Below are 21,501 nucleotides of genomic sequence, written 5' to 3' on the forward strand. Positions count from 1 at the left end.
CTTGTCTGTGGGTTCAAGGATAAGATTTAGAATGGAGTAAGGAAGTACACTGGTCTGGAAACCTGTAGAATAGATTCTCTACTAAGGAGGATGACCTCACTAGTTCTGCTAAGCTGCTTCGGTTTCCAGTCCTGGGTCATGGTCTCCTTCCTGTTGAGTGGGCCTTAAGCACAACTAGACCAATGTTTGTTAACACCAACATGGGCAAGCACACCTAGGGATATCATGCCATGGTGGTCATTGTCATGGTTCATAGGGGTTGCATCCGGCTAGGACTATTCATTGCTTCTCTCCCTTAGCAACTGGTAAAGTACCTTCTTGGAGAAAGCCAGACCACAGGAATTAATTTTTCAGGTTAGATCAAGCTCAAATTATCCAAGCCGGGGGCTCACTTTATCTGAACAATCTGTCACTAGAGGCTTGTCTCATACTGATTCCCAAGCCTGTCAAGTTGACAGTCAACCCTAAGCACCACACCAGATCCACACTTCCAGGATCATGCTGGGTCTCTGTGGCGCTAGGTTTTATATTACCCACAACCAGGACAGTAGAATGTTAATACTTAAGTTCCTCACAGAATCCAGCATCTTTTTTCCCCCAGCCATGTTCACAGCCTACCTGTGTGTAGCCTGACAATTTCTTACCTCTAAGACCCATGTGGGAATACCCAGGGTCAATCAGAAAACTGTCGTTGTAGAAGAGGTATCCTAATGGCAGGCATGCCTTGTCCTCTAGTGTGGAAGGCATATCTCATTCTGAAGTTGCATATCTACATGGTTATGCATACTTCATACAACCTTTCAGCGACTTACGTTCATTATATCAAAAGGAGAGAGGCAAATGATTAATCGAATCATGCCTCTTCAAATGGTGACATTAGCATTTTTCCGTCTAATTCTTGCACCAGTTTTGATCACAGGGAAAGAACAGTGCAGAAGAAAAGGCCGCTCAAACATTTGTAGAGCAGCACAGTAGTATGTGACAAATCATATTTGGTAGAACAAACCCCTAAGTTCAGTAAGCTGAAAAGAAAGGCTACCTCCAGTTCTGTCACCCACGGTGGTACATTTTTCTAGAATAAAGAAATTGTGTAATTGATACTCTGTGTCAACCAGCCAAAACCCTGGTTATAAATTGTGTGACTGGAGCAATCTTTTGCACTCTTTCTTCTGAACATACAGATGAGGAATTTGTACCCAACTCCACTGTAGGCTTCTTTCTCCCATGTTTACCTACCTGCTTCCTACACTGAGTGACAACTGCCACCTGCTGGCCAAGAGGAGCGTTTCCATGTTCACGTGTAGATTGAGTGCTTTGCTTGACAAATTAATTGGAAAATTGCTTTTCTATTTTCTAATATACTGAGGCAGTACTTTTAATATCATTGACCTATGAAATAAAATTCTATGCAGTTCAGGAGTTTCTAAGCTTCTAGTTCTCCTCCCTTAGTTTTAAGTCACAGCTTAAATTACTATTTTCTATTGTATATCAAGGCTGACGCTGTGCATAGAATTTACTTGTAGAAATGATGCGGAGAGAGAGAGAGTGTAGGGAAGACAGACAGAGAGAAGCAGAGACATAGGCAGACATATAGACAGAGAGAAAGAGAGAGACTCATAAAAAGATAAAAAAGAATTTGCTTTTAGTTACATTTGATTCAGGCATTTTGAAACTACATTAAAATACCCCTAATGCGCTCAGTCATTAAAAGATGAATCATAGTTTCATGCTTCAAACTTAGCTACTACAGTATGTTTATCTTTTAGTTAAAAATTATAATTTCTTTTTATTTTATATTTGTGTGTTTGTGCGTGCGTGCGAGTGTGCATGTTTGTGCGCGTGAGCATGTGTGTGCTTGCATGAGCATGTGTGCATGTGTGTGTGTGTGTGTGTGTGTGTGTGTGTGTGTGTCGTGGGTGGGGGTTGCCTGAATGTATGAATGTTACACATTCAGTGCTCACTAAGGCCAGAAGAGAGCTTTGTATTCTCTGAAACTGGATGCCATGTGGGTGATAGGAATTAGCATGTTTGTGCTGTGTCTATTATATTGTTTATGTATGTATCCTCTGGGCTTTGTGGCTAATAGTAATTTGTTAGCCCCCAGTCAAGGCTCTCTGTACTCAGAGACTACTTTCTTCCTAACATGCTGTTTTACAGTTGGCCTGATTCTTCTCTGCATTCTTCCATTCTTCTCATATCCGCCCTGCCCTGAGAACCTTTGTTCCTGCTGTTCTCCTCTGTAGTGGCCTCTGCCCTTTCTCCAGTCCCTTCTGATCTCAAACTAAAACCAAACCTGGTGTGAAATTTTTTTTTTATCCATCCTGGCCTGTAAAAGCACCTTTTTTTTTCTTCTGGTGCTCTAATCCTTGGCATGTTTCTTCCAGTGCATTTTCCCCGTCTCCCTGTCATTAAAAATGCTTACACAGTCAATAGGCTACATACTTTTAGAAAGAAAATTTTCATTTGTTCATATCTAGAATCCTAACAACACCTAGGGTTGGCTCTTTTGAGTGCTAGGTATTTACCAAATGGCACAGAGGACAGAATGAATACGTTGATATTTCATTTACTAAGACTGAGTGGTTCTACACAGGTGAGACTTTGGAACTTCTGCAGCGTATCTTACCAGACACCAATTTTTTCCCTAACACTTGGTCAAAGTAGAGTGATGTATCCTGAAGTAAAGAGTCCCCATTTGGATTTCATTTGTCTTGTTTATAGTCTTCCCAGCAAATGAACAGTCCTGGTGGAATTCCGTGCCTCTTGAAAGAGAAAGGCAGCAGTAGCATGCCATACTTCTGCAGCACCGAAATGGATACACAAAAAAAATTGAACTTAAATAATCTGACAGTTCCCATGTTGGTCATTGATGCTGTAAATGTTGAGCAAAGGCGGCTTGCAGAATTTTTAGCTGTAATTTTGAAGTTTAAATAACATATCTGAGGAGAACTATGTAATGGAGAATATGAACACATTTTCCCATCTAGAATTCAGTCTGTTTAATGTGTCATTACCGTGTAGGATGCTGATTTCAAATCCACCTCACCAAGGTGACAGCCACCTTAGAAAGTGTATTGATTTATTATGAGTACTTTCCAACTCTCTTACACCAACATTCATGTCCTGAAATTTATGGCACCTAAAGACCTCTTGTCTTGCAAGAGGCTATTATTCTCATTGTAGTTGAAATATTTTACTTTATTACTCTGCCTACATAGATCTCATTCCTCCACGGTGTTGCATTACTTTTCCAAGATGGACAATGCATGATCTGTTCACCCTTGTCGGCCCCGAGTTCATGCTTAATAAGGAGAAGTTAGAAGAATTGCTTGTGATTAACTCATCCACAGGCCTGCTGAAGGCAGGGACAGTGGGCTGTCTTGATATTCTTCTCATTACCATGCCTGGCTCAATGTTTTATACAATAGATTTACATCAGAGGGGGGTCCTCTGTCCTGGACTTGAACTGTCTGGTCAAATTATCATCTTAAGAAGATGGTCTTAAACCTTCTTTCAAAACAACAGTAGTTTGTGTCCGCTAAACATACTCAGATAGGATCATTAGCTAGAGAGAAGGCATCAGCCTGGTGTAATGGCATGTGGTTCACAGAGCCCAACTTCTGGATTCATAAATTACTCAATTTTTTTTTCACGAGGTTGGAACTAGGGAAGATTGGCTATTGTCATCTGCTACTGGGCTCTTCAGAAATGATCAGATACTAATATTGAAGGCCAAGGTGAACGTAAATCCAGAGGGGACTATGTCTCTTCTTTTGGAGGACAGAAATAGCTTTGACAGTTGCATGCAGCCATGTTGTGTTACATTCCTGTCTTTACATGCTGCCCAGTCATTCCTATCCTCATCAGCAAGCACAAGAGGAGAGGATTGGATGTGTGGCCTGAAATAATTCAACAGGAGACAATACTCATTTAGATTCTAATGTCAAGGTACCTGTTTGATCTCTGCCCTACGCACCTCCTTAAGCACCTGAACTCTATGTACTACTAGTTCTCAGTTGGTGAACTGGCTAATCAAGGACCATGAGAAGCTCCGCAGCATCCCAGATATATTCTGGAGCCTGGTCCCTGACTCAGCTGAGGAAGGTACTGGTATTCAGTGTCCCTCCAAGTCTCCTCCTTGCTCCTCTTTAAGGGACACCTTGGTCTCTCAGCCTCCAGCTCTAGACATAGCATGTGTGTGTCCTTCCCTGGGAGCAGGAGTCCTGCTTCTCATCTTCTTTGGCTTTAATATCTCTTGTTATTCAGAACCTGAATTCACACTTTGAATTTAGTTCAAGGATCTGGTATTTATTACTGTGGTGACTTTGAACTTCTCTGTAGTACCACTGGTTTGTTAGTCCTTGTTGAACTTTGACTCCTGCATTTTTCTGATCTATTATCTATCTCAAGTCTATAGGCTCAGGTAAAATTCAGACTGAATCCCTCTCTGTTTCTCTTTCCATCCTAGACTTTACCAGCAGGTGCATTTAACCCTTTAGCCCATCTGCCCTGACAGGCCCAACCTCCTCCACTCTGTGTGGAGAAGGGCTGCAGATACCCCAGGCATAACACTGTAAGGATAGAGCCACCTCACATGTATGGTGTGGGATCTAGAGCTAAATGGTGATTTCTCTTTGAGGATTCTGTCAGTTTTAGGCAGCTGTGGAAGGCAAAATTATCACTTGGGCCTTTTCAGGGACTTTTTAAATTCTTAAAGTTTTTTTTTTTTTTACATACATTGTACGTTGATATTCTCCCTCTCCCAACTCCTCCCAGATCCTCCCATCACCCTACCCACCAAACTTCATGTTCTTTCTTCCTCTAAAAAGAACCAGAAAACTAAAAACAAAGAAACAAACACCCAAACAAACAAAAACCACAAAACAAACAAACAAACAAGCAAGTGCAACAAAAGAAACAACCCAAACCCACACAGAACAACAGCAGCAAAACACATGGAGTCTCTCATGTGTTGGCTAACCACTCCAGGGGCCAGGTACCTGTCCGGGAGTTCAGGGTTAATATACCTAGTGACACTCCGCTGAAGAGTCTTTTTTGTTGTTGTTGTTTTTGCTGTTGTTTTTCCCATCTTTAATAACTTGAGTATTTCTTATTTACATTTTAGTGTTATTCCCTTTCCCCGGTTTCCAGGCCAACATCCCCTAATCCCTCCCCTCCCCTCTATGGCTGATCCCTCCTTATCCTCCCCATTATCACCCTCCCCCAACAATCACATTCACTGGGTGTTCAGTCTTGGCAGGACCAAGGGCTTCCCCTTCCACTGGTACTCTAACTAGGCTATTCATTAATACGTATGCAGTTGGAGTCCAGGGTTAGTCCATGTATAGTCTTTAGGTAGTGGCTTAGTCCCTGGAAGCTCTGGTTGCTTGGCATTGTTGTTCATATGGGGTCTCGAGCCCCTTCAAGCTCTTCAGTCCTTTCTCTGATTCCTTCAATGGGGTCCCATTCTCAGTTCAGTGGTTTGCTGCTGGCATCCACCTATGTATTTGCCGTATTCTGGCTGTGTCTCTCAGGAGAGATCTATATCCGGTTCCTGTATCCTTCATCAGAGAAGCTTGTCCTTGCAGTAGACGGTGATTAACACAGAGATCTACCTCAGGTCAATGCACAGAGAGTGAGAGACTTTGGAGCATTCAGCCCTCAATGGCATGTCTTCATCAAAGCCTCCCTCTCAAGGCTCAGTTATGTAGTCAAGGAGGCAGAAAGATTGTAAAAGCGTGAGAAGTGGTGGATGACTCCAAGGCAACAGTGTCCTCCAGACCCAACAGGACTGATGCGTGTATGAGCTCCTAGAGACTCTGACAGCACAAGACCTGCTTGCTTTTTAAGTAGGAAAAGGAGGTAGTAAGTGGTGGTTAAGATTTGCCCTGTAGATCTTAGGAGACGAGCAGGATGAGAGAGAGAGAGAGAGAGAGAGAGAGAGAGAGAGAGAGAGAGAGAGATGATATATATTATTTTTTGTTACAGACATGTCCCTTCAAGTTCAAACACATTCTCCAGAGACACTACGATCTCCAGAGGGAAATTCTTCAAATGCTCATTAGGAATCAGTCACAAACTAAATTCAATGGTGTGTTATTCCCTCTTAGATCTCAAGTAAAGTAAATTTAGTTGCTGCAGAAATGTGAAAGCATTTTTCTGTACTGTCCCATACACCTTCAACACACACACAGAGCAGGAAAGTGGACAAATGAGAGAGACAGACTGACTGTTCTGTTTTCTGAGGCATTGAGTCTGAGGTGACAGGGGATTGGGATCATCTGTATGAGAAAACATCACATCTGTGGAAATGTAGATTCCTGGATGTGCTCCAGGTCCACAAAACAAAAATTTCTGCTATTAGAGCCTTGGGATCTTCATTCCAGGTGTGTCCAACACAGATGCTCACCCCTTTTCCTTCTGCCTTGGGGGTTCCTCTGTTTTCTGCTTCCACAGATAACCCACATGATTCCATTGTGGTTTGCAAGTCTCTGAACTTGTAAAAGAAATGAAGTCACCTAGCTGGTAGAGGTTAGTGGTGCCATTTAAACATAAATGCCTGTATTTTTAAGATTTCTATCATAATTATTCTTTTTCTAAATCTGAAAAGATGATGGGAATAAAAGGATTCTGTGATTAAGAAACAGCTATTCATTAGGTAGCAGAGGGAGAATTAGAAGTGAATTACTGCACTGACATAGTTCAGTTTTATAAAAGTGCAATCAAAGATGGGAAAATGCGTTCTTCAAATTAAAAATGAATATATGTGATTTTAAACGATACTTAAAAATAATAGGGCAACCTACAAACTGATGCTCACAGCCCACATTGGTTAATGGAAAACACTTCTTCTAATTAGAATGGAAGGACAAACTTCACTTAGTACATTTAGCATGTGCAGAAGTTTTTAATGCACCGGTTATTTGTCTGTATCCGTTTCTGCAAAGGATGCTTTAGAAAGAAAGCTGATAGACCCTACTCTGTTAAGACAGAGCAAATTCTTCCTCTTTTGCTATTTTGCTTTGGCTTTGTCCCTTTAATTCTGTTGCATTGGGTTTTACAAGAAAAATTCTGAGTGGGAATCAGATAAGTTGAGGAGAAGGGGTCAGTGGAATATAAAGAAATCAACTAAATGTATATAAAACTGATAAAGGTGGGCTTGTACCTGCATGATCATGCAGGACTGTGGTGAATCTGTGACTAAGAGATTTGCCAACATTTCTCAACTGTTGAAAGATAGCCAGTGAACTGGAAGAATCTTATCACACAAAAGAGATGTGAAGTCTTGCTGATGGACAAGCCCAGGAGACAGAAGGTAGAAGGTGAGGCCTAGGGAGAGGCCTTAGGTAGGAGGAGGAACTATGTTTTCCTAAGACATGGTGAGTAGTAGTGAAGGGCTTTCTTTCACATATACAAATGACCTTAACTTTCTCTCCTTTAAAGAGGAATCAGGACCATCTGATGACACTGAAAGGCAGGAACTGTGTACAGGCACCCAGAAGAACAGCCTTGTATGATAGGAAGAGGAATCAATTAGAGACCAATGAAAGAACTGACCATGCATGCCCTTATGGTATGGAATTAAGAGTCTTAGATGTATGAAATTTCTGAGCTTTTGAACCATTCTGCTCCTGCTTTCAGTTGAGAGAATAAAAACCTCACTTGCATAGGAGAAATTAAGAAGTTCAGAGTTAATAATGGTCCTAAGGAGAATCATGATGACCTGAGGACCCAGGGCTAAGAACCATCAGGAGGAGTCCAGCCTAGGGCATAGGCTTTTTCTCAGTAGAATTATGGAAGAAAGGATAGCCAAAAGGAATATGAGAGAGGAGGGGAGGGATGGAGGGGGTGGAAGTTTTCATGGATAGCCACAGTTTCGGATACTCCTGACACAATTAAAACTATAAATTATGAGGAAGAATAAAGAATTTCACAGCTGGATATTTTTTAAGGAATGAAAATACTTTTGAAAAAAGTTCAAGTTAAGCCACCCCTGGAATTAGAAAGTAACCCACGCCACAGAGGGAACTCACCTGACACTTTCTAGAGGGCTAGGATCCAAAGGCTGGATAACCCAGAGACCCAAGATAGAACCAAAATGATTGGCAAAAAGACAACAAAATAATTTCTAATGATGTTCTGCTATATTCATAAATTAGTGCCTAGCCCGATTGTCATTGGGGAGGGTTAATGTAGCAACTGATAAAACAGATACAGGGACCTACAGCTAAACATTGGACAGAGCTTGTGGAATCCTGCAGAAGAAGAGGGAAGAAGAAATATAGGAGTCAGAGAGTAAAGGACACCACACAGAGTCCCATAGCATCTGCTACTCAACCAATGACCTACATGGGACTGACCAAGGCTCCCTGAACATACATTACACTTGTGTAGCTTGACTTTCTTGTGATCTTCCAGCAACGGGGTCTGTCTTTGACTCTTTTGCCTGCTTTTGGGACCTGTTCCTTCATACTGGGTTGCCTCTTCCAGCCTTAATACGAGGTGCCTAGTCTTACTGCTACTTGATAGGCCAGGTTTGATTGATGTCCATGGAGGCTGGTCCTTTGCTAAAGAGAAAGAGGAGGAGTGAATGGGGGTGGCCAGAAGGGAGAAAAGAGGGAGGGACTTGGAGGAGAGCAGGGAGAGTAAGCTGCGGTCAGCATGAAACCTCAATGATTGAATGAATGAATTAAAAGGAGTAGAAATAATCAGGAAGGAAGTGAGTGAAAATCAGGGGAGTGGGAGGAAAGAACTGCAGATTTTCCAAGGTTGTCTCAAGCACTTTTACTGAAAGGTAGGAAATAATAGCCATCTATAAACAGCACTATTCAAAGCTGCTGAGTGCATAGCTGAGGGAGAACGGTGTTCACTACAGTGGCTCCTCCTCCTGTGTTCTTCTATCTACCTCTATTCTATTCCTTGAGGCCAGTACAGTATCTCCTATCGGCTTCGTGATGGCTTCAGAATGTTCTGCTTCATCATAATTATTCGTGCTATTTTATACAAAATGTAGCCAGAAACTCTGCTGTGCTTTTCTGTGTCTCTTGTCCTTTTGTAAAAACAGTTCTGCAGTTAAAATGAAAGAATAGAATTTATGGGGGTTATAAAACATCCCATACAATTATTGTTTAGTGATGTGGTTAGTACTCTGGGTCTGATTCCATTTCAATAAAATTGTATAGCAAACAATAATTATCTTTAAATTATTATTTAAAAACATTGTAAATTCAAATAATATAATTGAGTCATATATTATAGGCAGGCTAGGCCAGTCTGCTTTGCTATCTCAGGAATCAGTCTCATTATAGATGGTGGCCAACACTTAACTGGAAATGAATGTACATGACACCTTCGAATGTGCTTTCATGGTGTGACAGCATCCAGCACGGAGTATAGAATCTGTCAATCTATGAATTCAGAGGAAATCTGGACAGTGTTTCAACTGTGGAAAGATGGGCAGTACACACTGGGACCATCGGCTTATCCTACAATCAGCAACCCTTTCCTGAGCATCTGTAATACCCCAAGCATTATGCTCTGTGTCTTATAGTAGAGAAACAAGTTTGAAGTTCAGTCTATTGTAATGCACCATTGACATGTAACTGTATGACTGTGTGATTCAACCATATAGATAGGCAGAGTCCTGGGGAACTTCGGGTGGTAAGTGTAGTTGTAAATACACATCATTTCCACTCTTTTCTGAAAGCCCTTTAAGAACAAAGCACATAAAGGACAAAGATGTAAACCGCATTAAGCTAGGAGACATCTACCAAAGATATTTCTCAGGGTTGCTTGGGGGAGTCAAGATGAAACAGGAGCTTCAAAGGAAAAAGGAGAAAGCAGTTGAAGAGACCCCAGCAAGAGGAGTCAGCAAGGGTCAACGCGTGGGCAGCTACAGAGAAGGGCACTTGTGGAGATGGAAAGGTATGTTGTTTACAACAGAAGGGGCCTTCTGAGACCCTGCTGAACAAAGGCCAGTTCGTGGAAACAGAATACACGAGATGCGTGTGAAAGAACTTAAGAAGCCATGATCAACAGAGCAGCAGTTTGGGTAGATATGAGAGAAGCGGCTTTGCTTGTGAAGAACTTGATAGAATCTTACCTTCCATTCTACTTTTCCTGTGGAGACACTCTGGCCAAAACCTAACTCACAACAATGTATTTTTAAAGAATGAACCAATGAAACCCTTTTTATTTTTTTGTAGCTTTAAAACAAAACATATTAAAAAGTAAAAAAAAAAAAAAACTATTTTCTGAAATATTCTGTGAGCTGAAAACCAGCATGGTTCTTCCTTAGGGACCCGGATTCAGCACTTGGGATGGGTGCTTTTGGAACTGAGGCTTGAAGGATGGATGGGGTTTAGCAGAAAGGTAAAGCTGGACGGGATCATCCAGGCCAAGGACATGGGGCGTCTGATGGCCCAGCAATATGAAAGGGGACCGTGTAAACAGGGAGCAACATCGAGTGCACAGAGGCAAGAGGGTAGCAGAGGGTGGGAAGTGGTCAGAATCAGGGGTAGACATTAGGAAGTAGCCCATACATCCGTGGATATAGTGACTGTACACTTACATACACAACCTGAATTGAAAGTTCATGTGCCAGGAGCCTGAGGTTCAAGATGGTACCACCCTCCAGGCCACCGTTTCTCCATCCTGACTGCATTTCAGAACCACTTGCAGAACACAAAAAGATGTGCTACCAGACCCAACCCCCAACAGTTAAATTAGAATTCCATGTGTAAGAATGTGATACAATTTCCAGAGACTTTTCTAAGAATTCTGATAACGTGTGCAAATTTGATTGTAACGTTTTCTTCTCAATTCGATTTATTTTTTAATTTAGTTTTATTTAGCATGTATGTGTATATGTGTATGACTACCATGCCATGTTATAGATGTCAGAGGACAGCTTTGTGGAATAAGTTGTCTCCTACCCTTTCATAGGTTGTGGTATCTATACACCAAGCTATTTCACCAGCATTTCTATTTTATTTCTATTACATTTGTTTCTTATTTATTTAGTTAGTTGGAGGAAGAATGCCTTAGTGTGAGTGTGCTTGGTTCTTTCCTCTTATTATACCAGTACTGGAAAACTTAGGTCACAGGTCTTGGTGACAAACACCTATACCCACTGAGCCACCTCATCTCTTTGGTGGTGACTTTGGCCTAATGTAGTTTGAATTTACAGAAGATTCAAGTGGGGAAATTAGCATAGCTTAATCACTGGAAGGCACGGGGAGTATAGAGGGCTTGTGAACCAGGAGTGTCTGTCCTGAACCTCTAACGTGGGTGTCTGTGCTGATGATCCACCAATCAAGAGATATCCCATAAGGAAGTGCTGTGGATGTTCAGATGTGGAAGGATGGCCTTGAAGTTACCTGCAGGTGTAACATATCGCTAAGAACTATGTGAATCCCAGGACCGTGCCTTTCAGGCCAGCCAGGCCTACATAGTGAGACCTATCTTAGAACAGAACTGCAGTGGCAACAGAAATGGTAGCTAAAAGCATGAGCATCAAAGGAGCACCCTTTTTAGAGGGTGCACCAGTTCCCCTTCTCCCTACCCTGCCTGGGGATACATGAAGCTTCTGGGTGCTAGACATAAGATATTCACCAGTTCATGGAAGCTCAGCCCAGTGATCCCAGCAAGAAAGAATAATGCTCAGGTCAGAATGCCCCTGAGCTCACCAGGCAGAGAGCAGAGGGTCTCAAGACGGGAGAGACAGGGGATTATGGGATAGAAAAGCTAGACCCAGACAGGGCTTGATCAAGTTGCTCATAAAACATTGAATCTGCAGTGCTTAGTAAAACAATCAGATGTTACACTACCTACACCACTGTAAGAGCATCCCTGAAGCAGAACTGAAGGATTATGGGTAAAGACTGTGGTTTTGACACTTCTTTAGGAAAATAAGAATACTGAACTTCTGTAATATGACAACTGAAATGTATTTTGGGGTTATTAATTTGCTTTAATATTTTCTTTCCATAGAAGTCCCAACTTATAGTAACAAGCAAGATCCCCGAGTTCAAGCCCTCCTGCCTTTCCTCAGCACACAAGGTGAGCAATTAAAATAGGATTCAGGATTCAGAAGATGGCATAGCTGTTAGGAGTGCTGGCTGCTCTTACAGAGGATCCAGGTTCAATTCCCAGTGACTCACAACCGTCTTCAGTCTCGGGAGATCTGACACCATCTTCTGGCTTCTGTGGATACTGTATGTATGCGATATGTAATGTGCAGGCAAGATATATATATTCACATAAAATAAAATAATTTAAATCAAAACTTTTAAATACATAAACTAATGTCCAGTCATTTGTGTTACATGGTTCACATAAGCCTCATGGGTCACGTGAGTATCTATGTTGTGGATGGTGAACTCACAGAGTGAAGTACTAATAGATTTTAGCTGACACTTTTTTTTGCACTAGACTGACATACATTTATTAGCAAAAACTTACATAAATAATATTTAAATCACTTATTATCATACTAGTTGGACATAATATCAATGTTTTTGAATATTTTATTTACCATACAATACTTCCCAACTAGAGCTTCTCTTTCCATTCCTCCAAGTTCACCTCCATCTCCCCTCTTCCCCAGATCCATTCCTGTACCCTTCAGAAAAGAATAGCTCTTCCAAGGACATCAACCAAACAGGACACAAGATAAAATAAGATCAGACATACACTAACACATCAAGAGGCAACACGGTAGGAGAAAAAGGGTCCCAAAACAGGCAAAAGAGTCTGAGATAACCACCAATACCACTGTCAGGAATCTCCTCAAAACACCAAGACAACAACTATAACATATACGCAGAGGACCTAGTGCACACCCATGTACGCTGCATGAATGCCTGTTCCGTCTCTGTGAGCCCCCATGAGGCATGCTTACGTGATTCTGTGGGATGCGATCTCCCGGTGTCCTTTAGCCCCTGGCTCCTACAACTCCTAGCTGTCTTTGCTGAACTCCCCAGAGCTTCAGTGGAGGGACCCTATGGAGACCTGCAACCTGGGTTCTCTCTCCATCTAATGATTGGCTATGGGTTGTCTGCATCTGTCCCCATCAGCTATGGCAACCTCTCTGATAACAGCTGTGCTAGGCATTGATCTATGAGTATAGCTGAAAATAATTAGAATTTTTTTCTTCTTCTCTTTCTTTTTTTGGCCAGTTGTGTTTGGTTTTATCCTGGGTCTCTGGAATAATGAGCCTCTGGGTTCCTGGTCATCCACAAGCTTCCTTTCCTGTGGGCCTCATATTAGATCAGTCATTGGTTGGTCAATCCCACCACCATTACCCCAGTACACCTTACAGGCAGGACAGATTGGGATAGTCTGGTATCCCAGTCTCCCCACTGCAAACCTTGCCTGCTTACAGAAGATAACCGATTCAGGCTCTGTATCCTCTATATTAGAACTAATATTTAAAAAACCTGATTCTATGAGGATAGAAGAGTTTTCTATGAGAAAGTTATTGATGATTTAGTCTATGGAGATATGTTTACTTATAAATATTCTATATATGTAATTCTTGCATATGTATGTGTATGCACAGGCTAGGGTGTACATGTGTGTGCTGAAATCCTTGCATGAGGGTGTGCATGCTTGTAGAGACCAGAAGACGGCTGTAGTCATTGTCCCTCAGGCACATCTACCTTGTATTTTTGTTGTTGTTGTTGTTGTTGCTTTTCAGTTTTGCATTGTTTTTTGGTGACACTCTCCCTGGCCTGGCTTTGTGAGGCGAGGCAGACTTACAGGAAGATGAAGGATCCACTAGTCTCCATCTTCCTAACGCTGGGGTTATAACTGTGTGTCACTCTAACCAGCTTTTTAAAGTGGGTTCATGTCCTCATGCACTTTCTTGTTTTTGAATTTTGCTAAATGTCACATGATGTTATGTTTACTGAATTTTCACCATTTAAGATTTAAAATTTTGGATCCTTCCTTGTAACTCCCACCTGCAACATCGATATCAGGAAGCCAGGGGCAAGAGGATGGCCATAAGGTCAAAATGGCCTAGTCTACCCACTCGCAGCCTGCCAGCTGGGACATGAAGGTGAAGTTTTGCACATGCCTCCTCTCCATATACACGCCATAGTAACATAAAATCAAGCGTAGAGGACATTTGAGTCATCTGAGCATCTTTATAAAGGAATAGTTATGAGGCCTCAGAGCTTCTCAGCTGTATTAGACACATAAATGTATAGGAAACTTCAGAGTTTCAAATTACTCCAATTTTCTTTGTGTGTATGTGTGCACATGTGTTAGTGTGTGTCCATGTGTATGTGCATGGCAGAAGTTGACATCCTGTGTCTTCTCCAGTGACTCCCTATTTTACCCCAGATGGAGCCTCTCTATAAACTTGGAGCTTACCACCTTGCCTAACTATCCCTGGTCAGCAAACCTAAGGATCTGCATGTCCTCGCCTCCCCAGGGGTTCCAAGTGTGCACCACCGCATCTGCTTTTGATGAGGATGCTGGAGATCCAATCTCAAGTCTTTCTGCTTGCCTTCTCCCCAACCCTCAACCACTCATCCGTCCAAATACGTACGAAGATGTACATATTTTATGTCTCAAAATTTCTCTCTATTAGCTTTAAATATGGAAGCATTTGCTTCCAGAGCGTCCCTTTAGTTTGTGTTGCTGCTACTTGCATTTTCTATACTCTACATAGGAACTAAAAACTTCCGAAGCTAGAAATAAGTTGCAATGCCCATGAGCTCCTAACCTTGCACCTTCCTTTCATAGAAATTGACCTAACTCACTACATAGCTGAATTGCAGAATCAGGCACAAGAACAGTATGTTCTATTTGTACTAAATTTGGTTCTCCTGATAGCTTCTTGAGTTCTTTGTGTATTTTGGATTTAGCCCTCTATCAGATGTAGGATTGGTAAAGATCTTTTCCCAATCTGTTGGTTGCCATTTTGTCCTAATGACAGTGTCTTTTGCTTTACAGAAGCTTTGCAGTTTTATGAGGTCCCATTTGTCGATTCTTGATCTTAGAACATAAGCCATTGGTGTTTTGTTCAGGAAAATTTCCCCAGGGCCCATGTGTTTGAGACTCTTCCCCACTTTTTCTTCTATTAGTTTGAGTGTATCTGGTTTGATGTGGAGGTCCTTGATCCACTTGAACTTAAACTTTCTACATGATGATAAGAATGGATCGATTTGCATTCTTCTACATGCTGACCTCCAGTTGAACCAGCACCATTTGTTGAAAATGCTATCTTTCTTCCATTGGATGGTTTTAGCTCCTTTGTCAAGTGGCTATAGGTGTGTGGGTTCATTTCTGGGTCTTCAATTCTGTTCCACTGATCTACCTGCCTGTCTCTGTACCAATACCATACAGTTTTTATGACTATTGCTCTGTAATACTGCTTGAAGTCAAGGATGGTGATTCCCCCAGAAGTTCTTTTATTGTTGAGTATAGTTTTCGATATCCTGGATTTTTTGTTATTCCAAATGAATTTGCAAATTGCTCTTTCTATCTCTATAAAGAACTGAGTAGGAATTTTGATGGGGATTGCATTGAATCTGTAGATTGCTTTTGGCATAATGGCCATCTTTACTATATTAATCCTGCCAATCCATGAGCATGGAAGATCTTTCCATCTTCTGAGATCTTCCTCAATTTCTTTCTTCAGAGGTTTGAAGTTCTTGTCATACAGATCTTTCACTTGCTTGCTTAAAGTCACACCAAGATATTTTATGTTATTTGGGACTATTGTGAAGGGTGTCATTTCCCTAATTTCTTTCTCAGTCTGTTTATCCTTTGAGTAGAGGAAGGCTACTGATTTTTTTGAGTTAATTTTATATCCTGACACTTTGCTGAAATTGTTTATCAGGTTAAGTGGTTCTCTGATGGAACTTTTGGGGTCACTTAAGTACACTATCGTATCATCTGCAAATAGTGATATTTTGATTTCTTCCCTTCCAATTTGTATCCCTTTGACCTGCTTTTGTTGTCTGATTGCTCTGGCTAGGACTTCAAGTACTGTATTGAATAAGTAGGGAGAGAGTGGGCAGCCTTATCTAGTCCCTGATTTTAGTGGGATTGCTTCAAGTTTCTCTCCATTTAGTTTAATATTGGTTCTCCTGATAGCAACCATTGCTTACCAGCTGAAACATTCTACCCAAAGTCCCCTAGTTCTCTTTGGCTTCTAGCATAGAGACCAGACTCTAGCTAACAGGTGCACATACTCAATCTATTTCTTTTAGCACATGCATCCTTCACAGGTTGAAAGAGTAGCCAGAAGGAGCAGGACTCAGGGTGTGAGATGAGATATTACCCTAAGAATGCAAACTGGCCTCACCTCACATGCACCAGGAAATGAAAGACAAGTGCACATCCTCTGGGAGGGAGTGAAGCTATACTGTGTGTTCTCAAAGTTCTGGATTCAGCCCACCTCTGCTGCTCCTTCTGAATCCACCGAGTGAACTATTACGGAAGTGTACAGTCACTAGAACGGATATCCAAACTTTAGTTTTGAACTTTTATTAGTAATGAGAAGCACGATTGATAATACAGAGCCCTTCAACTGGTAGAAGTGCAGAGAAAACGTGTCTAGGTCATGCTAAACACTTCATGCGCAACCTTAATCTACATCACCCTCTGCCCTACAAGCCTCAGAGTCCATCACAGAAGACGACTGTAAGAGTCAGAGATCAGGGAGCCCTTCTGTGGATCAGTGTCTTCTGTACTTGGCAGGGCCATTGCACTCAGAAACACAGGAGTTGTTACTACATGCATTCTCTCTGCCCAAGACCAAGTCAGTATGCATTCTACTGCAGGTGGGTGGGGAAAGGGCACACGAACCCCAGCTCTGAGTTGCACTGTTTTCAGGAGATGACTATTAGAGTTATTTTATTTCAGAGGCATGGGCTTGCTCCAGTGGCTGGCACCTCACCCGTGTGAATATAGGCAGCATGAATGGGACTTAGTGGATCTAAGAAAGAACAGCACTTGAAATTGGAAAGGGGATGGATATGTCTTAGCTACCTTTCTACTGCTGTGACAAAACACTGGGACGGATGCAACTTGGAAAAAGAAAGCATTTAATGTAGGGTTTCACAGCTCCAGAGGATGGTCCTTCATCACGGAACTTTGTAAGAGGCAGGGAGGCATGGCACCCTAAAATTAGAACCAGAGGGCCAGAGGGAGGGAGAGAGGAAGAGAGAGGCGGGGGGGGGGGAGGAGAATATGCATGGGAGTATAAGAAAGCATGCTAACTGGGAATGGTGTGAGCTTTTAAAACCTGAAATATATGAATCTCTGGGTACCACTCATATTTGAACATCTATTAGGGAGATCTGGGAGAAACTGGTGTGCAAGACTAGGGGGTGAATATAATCAAACTACATTATATACTATAAAGGTATAATGCTGTGTTATGAGAGAAAATAGTAATTCATCATAAATAATGCAACTACATCTCCTAAAACCATTTCTTACTGTTTTTAACTAAGGAAAAATCCAGACTTGGGAGAATCAAGCCTCCAGAGGATGACCTAACTCAGGGCAGTCCTTCATCTGTTGAGCTTTCGTTCAACCAAAGAAGCCAAAAGAGAAGCACAGAGGATGCTGACTCTGATGTGGAGTTCGTCTGCGTGACCAAGATTCCGAAGAAGTCTGCAAAGAAGAATGTGAAGTGTCTGCAGCCTAGTCACTCGCCAGCAATGTTGGAAAACCTCAAACTTGAGGACACAGCCCAGGCATGTCTTTTTTTTTTCCCCTCATTCTTTTCTTTTATTCACAAAATATATAATAATTTCCTTTTTCTGGAAATAGCATGTGGTAAAGGTTTTGCTTCATTTTCACATTTTTAGCTCACTCTAATTATGGGATGTATATTGCAACCTGTGTTTGCTGGATAAGGTCCCAATTTCTATTTTTTCCCTTCGGTTCTCTTTTTTGGAAAGAAAGTTAGATTGCTAATATCAGCACAATTTGGAGAGCTTTGACGGTGCCCCAAAGAATGCCTGGATGGGAAAAGAGCTCACGTTTGTATTTAAGAGAAGAGAATAGACAGGAGAAACTTCTAACTTTTCACAGTCATGGTGCGGTGGTTTGAAGATGCTTGGCCTATGAAAGTAGCACTACTAAGGAGGCACGGCCTTGTTAGAGGAAGTGCTTCACTGTGTAGGTAGGCTGTGGGGCATATAGGATCAAGCTCTGCCCAGTGAGGAAGAGAGTCCCCACCTGGCTGCTTGCAGAAGATAGTTAGTTCCTTGTGGCTGCCTTTGTGTCAAGATGTAGAACTCCACTCCTCCAACACTGTAAGCCACTCCCTATTTTTCTTCAATCTTTTTAAATTCTTTAATCCTTTTTAAATTCTTTAATCCTTTTTTAACAGTCCAGTCTTCATCTTCCTCCTGGTCCACGCCACGCCGACCACTTCCCATCCCATACCTCCTTACCCCCTCCAAGAGGATGTCCCCACCCCTCCACCCAACCAGACCTCCCCACTCCCAAATCTCTCAAGGGTAGGTGCATCTTCTCTCACTGAGGCCAGACCAGACAGTCCTCTGCTCTATATGTGTTGGGGGCCTCGTATCAGCTGATGTATGCTGCCTAGTTGGTGGTGTCTGAGAGATCTCAGGGGTCCAGGTCAGTTGAGACTGCCGACTTTATTGTTTTGAGAGAGCTTTACTCTGTTCCCCAGGCTTCTCTCCCTCTCCAGCCTTCAGAGTAGTAGGGAGTAGATTTAGATGCTGCTCTGCCTGGCATGTTGCTTTGCATTTTCACTTTATTTTTATTTCTATTCATGTGTACGTGTACTTGTCTGTGTAGAGGTATGTGGGTGGTTTACCCACAGAGACCAGAAGAGGATGTCAAATGCCCTGGAACTGGTGTAATGGGCAATTGTGAGCCACTTGATATGGGTGCTGGGAACTAAACTCAGGTCCTTAACGTGAGCTCTAACTGCTCAGCCTTCTTTGCAGCCTCTGTTGTAGCAGCTGTCTGTAACACAAGAGTAAAAGTACTTCAAACGGGGAATGGAACTAAAAATAGAACAGAGATGTCTTTCAGAGATGTGTATCCCTGTATTTTTAAAGATGATATTCAGCTAAACTGATAACGAGAGAAGAGGCAGGACATTTGACATGATGAATACAGAGTATTTTAAGGGGACAAGTAATGGTAACACGGAGGGATAGCAAAGAGCAGGAGTATGACTTGTACAGGAATCATAACCATGGCACAGCCTGGAGACCTTGAGGAGGGGTTGTGTTATCCTGAAGGTAGTGAGACCCCACTAGAAGTTTTACATGGAAGAATTATGTGGCCAGATTTTCCTTCAAAAAGGGTTGGTCTGGCATAGTGTAGAGAAATATTTAGTAGAGAGTTGGTTTGAGATGTCTTGTATTGTGTAGTCTCTTTGGCCACATAAAAACAGTTCAAGGCCTTTAGGCCCTTAGGCACATAGACAGATGCAGGGTTCATCTCCCTTGGGGGAGATGCGCTGTTTTGTTTTGCTTATACACAGGTCACATGTCACAAAGCATCTGATTAACTCACTGCTCAGAGTGACCTCTTCTGGGAAGATGTGGGATCCTTCCTTCTGTGAAACAAAGCAGCAGGTTAGAAGTTGCCCTGCATTGGCTACTAGAATCACACATGGCCATGAGGGAGGGATGCACGGCACTGAGGGTTGTTTCACTCTATCTCTTCTTTATGCAAGTAAAGCAGTATTCCATCCAGTGGTTACCTACACTGTGTACCAATATCAGTTCCAAGATGCAGAGAGCAGAACTACCTCTCTGGGACTGATAACTGATGCATGGATCTGCTCAATGATTATGCTTAAAAGAGTCGGTGTGAGGTAGGCAGTTCAGAGGCTGCTCGGGGGGGGGGGAGAAATCACTGGAGTGTGGTCTAGAATGATGGTGGTAGAGGTGGTCACATTTTGGTGACAGATTAAGGGTAAGAGTGGGAACTGATTTTTTGAACTTTTGAACATGGCTCTACAGTGATGGCATGCATCAAAATTGGGGTTCAAGAGAAAAATTGGCCTTTGTAGAGGAACTTGCGTTCAGCTTAAAATGTCCGACTTGCAAAGAGAAGAGTCTGGATTCACATTCATAAACCTGAACTTAGAGTTGAGGTCTACCCAGCACACATGAGCTCATGAAATGCTGACACCTCTGAGCGTGGGGGAGGATAAAGGGTCATGTGAAAAGAAAGAAGACAGTTGAGGCTAGGAAGGTGTACTGGCTAGTTTTGTGGGGCAACTTGACACAAGCTAGAGTTATCACAGAAAAAGGAGCCTCAGTTGAGGAAATGCCTCCATGAGACCCAGCTGTCAGGCATTTTTTCAACTAGTGATCAAGGGGGTAGGGCCCAACCCATCGTAGGTAGTACTGCCCTGGGTTTGTTGGTCTTGGATTCTATAAGAGAGCAAGCTGAGTAAGCCAGAAGCAAGCCAGTAAGTAACATCCCTCCATGGCCTCTGCATCAGCTCCTGCTTCCTGACCTGCTTGAGTTCCAGTCCTGGCTTCCTTTGGACAGCATGGAACTAAGCTGAATAAACCCTTTCCTCCACAACTTGCTTCTTGGTCATGATGTTTGTGCAAGAATAAGACAAGACAGAAGGCAACAGCACAGACTGGGAAGGACTGGATAATCCTATGAGGAGAGAAACTAGGGATGCATTTTATCATTAAAGCCCAGTGGGGAATAAGGAGATTCAAAAGTACCTGATCAAGAGGGTTAAATTCCATAGGTCTGAAAAATGTTCTTTGACTTGCACTAACTTAGCAGCAGTAGGAATGATATAGAGGCTTTTGTTGCTGCTGCTGATGGTAGAGGGAAGAGACCAGAAGCCAGATTGAGACTGATTCACAGGTGAAGACAGAAAGTGGAGGCATGATGTACATTGGCTCTTGAAAACTAAGTTATTTGGTTTTGGAAGATATTATATTCATGGAAACCAAAAAGTGAAGTAGATATATCAGGAGATCATTTGGGTTTTTTTTTTTTGTAAGTATTTAAAACGAAGGTAATTGTTCTTTAATAAAATTGTTCTGTGTTCTTAGTTGATCTCTGCATGTACTTATTTGAATGATATATGTCTTCTCATTGTTCATTGCCTTCTTTATATAGATTGTTTTTGGCTTGTGATTCTCCTGTCTCATTCTGCTAAGTACTGAGATTTTAGGAGTGTGTTACCATAACCAGCCAATCATATAGTTCCTGAGAACAAAGATCAGAAGTTGAATCTTCCCTGAATTACCATGCACTTAATAGAGTTTCTATGACATAGTGAAAGTGGCGTAACATTTACCATTGATTAGTTCTAACACTTGCTTAATTTTTGATACTATTTTAGGTTTCTTCATGGGAAATGAAAAGGAGGCAGAGGGAAAACCTTGTGCAGGAACGCAAGGCATTCACTCGAGTTGAAGCTAGCAGCAGAGATCCAACTGTAACTGTGGTAAGACGAACTCCATTGATGCAGGGCCCCTTAAGACTGGTTCACATCCATAAATATTA

General features: G+C 42.1%; 1 protein-coding gene across 1 annotated transcript in view; it reads left to right on the plus strand.

Annotated features, from left to right (window-relative positions):
- The window catches only part of Morc1 (MORC family CW-type zinc finger 1), a 173,457-nt gene that overhangs the window by 118,317 nt on the left and 33,639 nt on the right, over positions 1–21,501 (plus strand). The window contains exons 18-20 of the mRNA XM_032899303.1: positions 11,992–12,060; positions 17,475–17,720; positions 21,338–21,442. Coding sequence (XP_032755194.1) covers positions 11,992–12,060; positions 17,475–17,720; positions 21,338–21,442 — 420 coding nt within the window. The remainder of the gene's footprint in view (positions 1–11,991; positions 12,061–17,474; positions 17,721–21,337; positions 21,443–21,501) is intronic.

Source organism: Rattus rattus, chromosome 4, assembly GCF_011064425.1.
Source record: "Rattus rattus isolate New Zealand chromosome 4, Rrattus_CSIRO_v1, whole genome shotgun sequence".
In the NCBI taxonomy this organism is placed as follows: domain Eukaryota; kingdom Metazoa; phylum Chordata; class Mammalia; order Rodentia; family Muridae; genus Rattus; species Rattus rattus.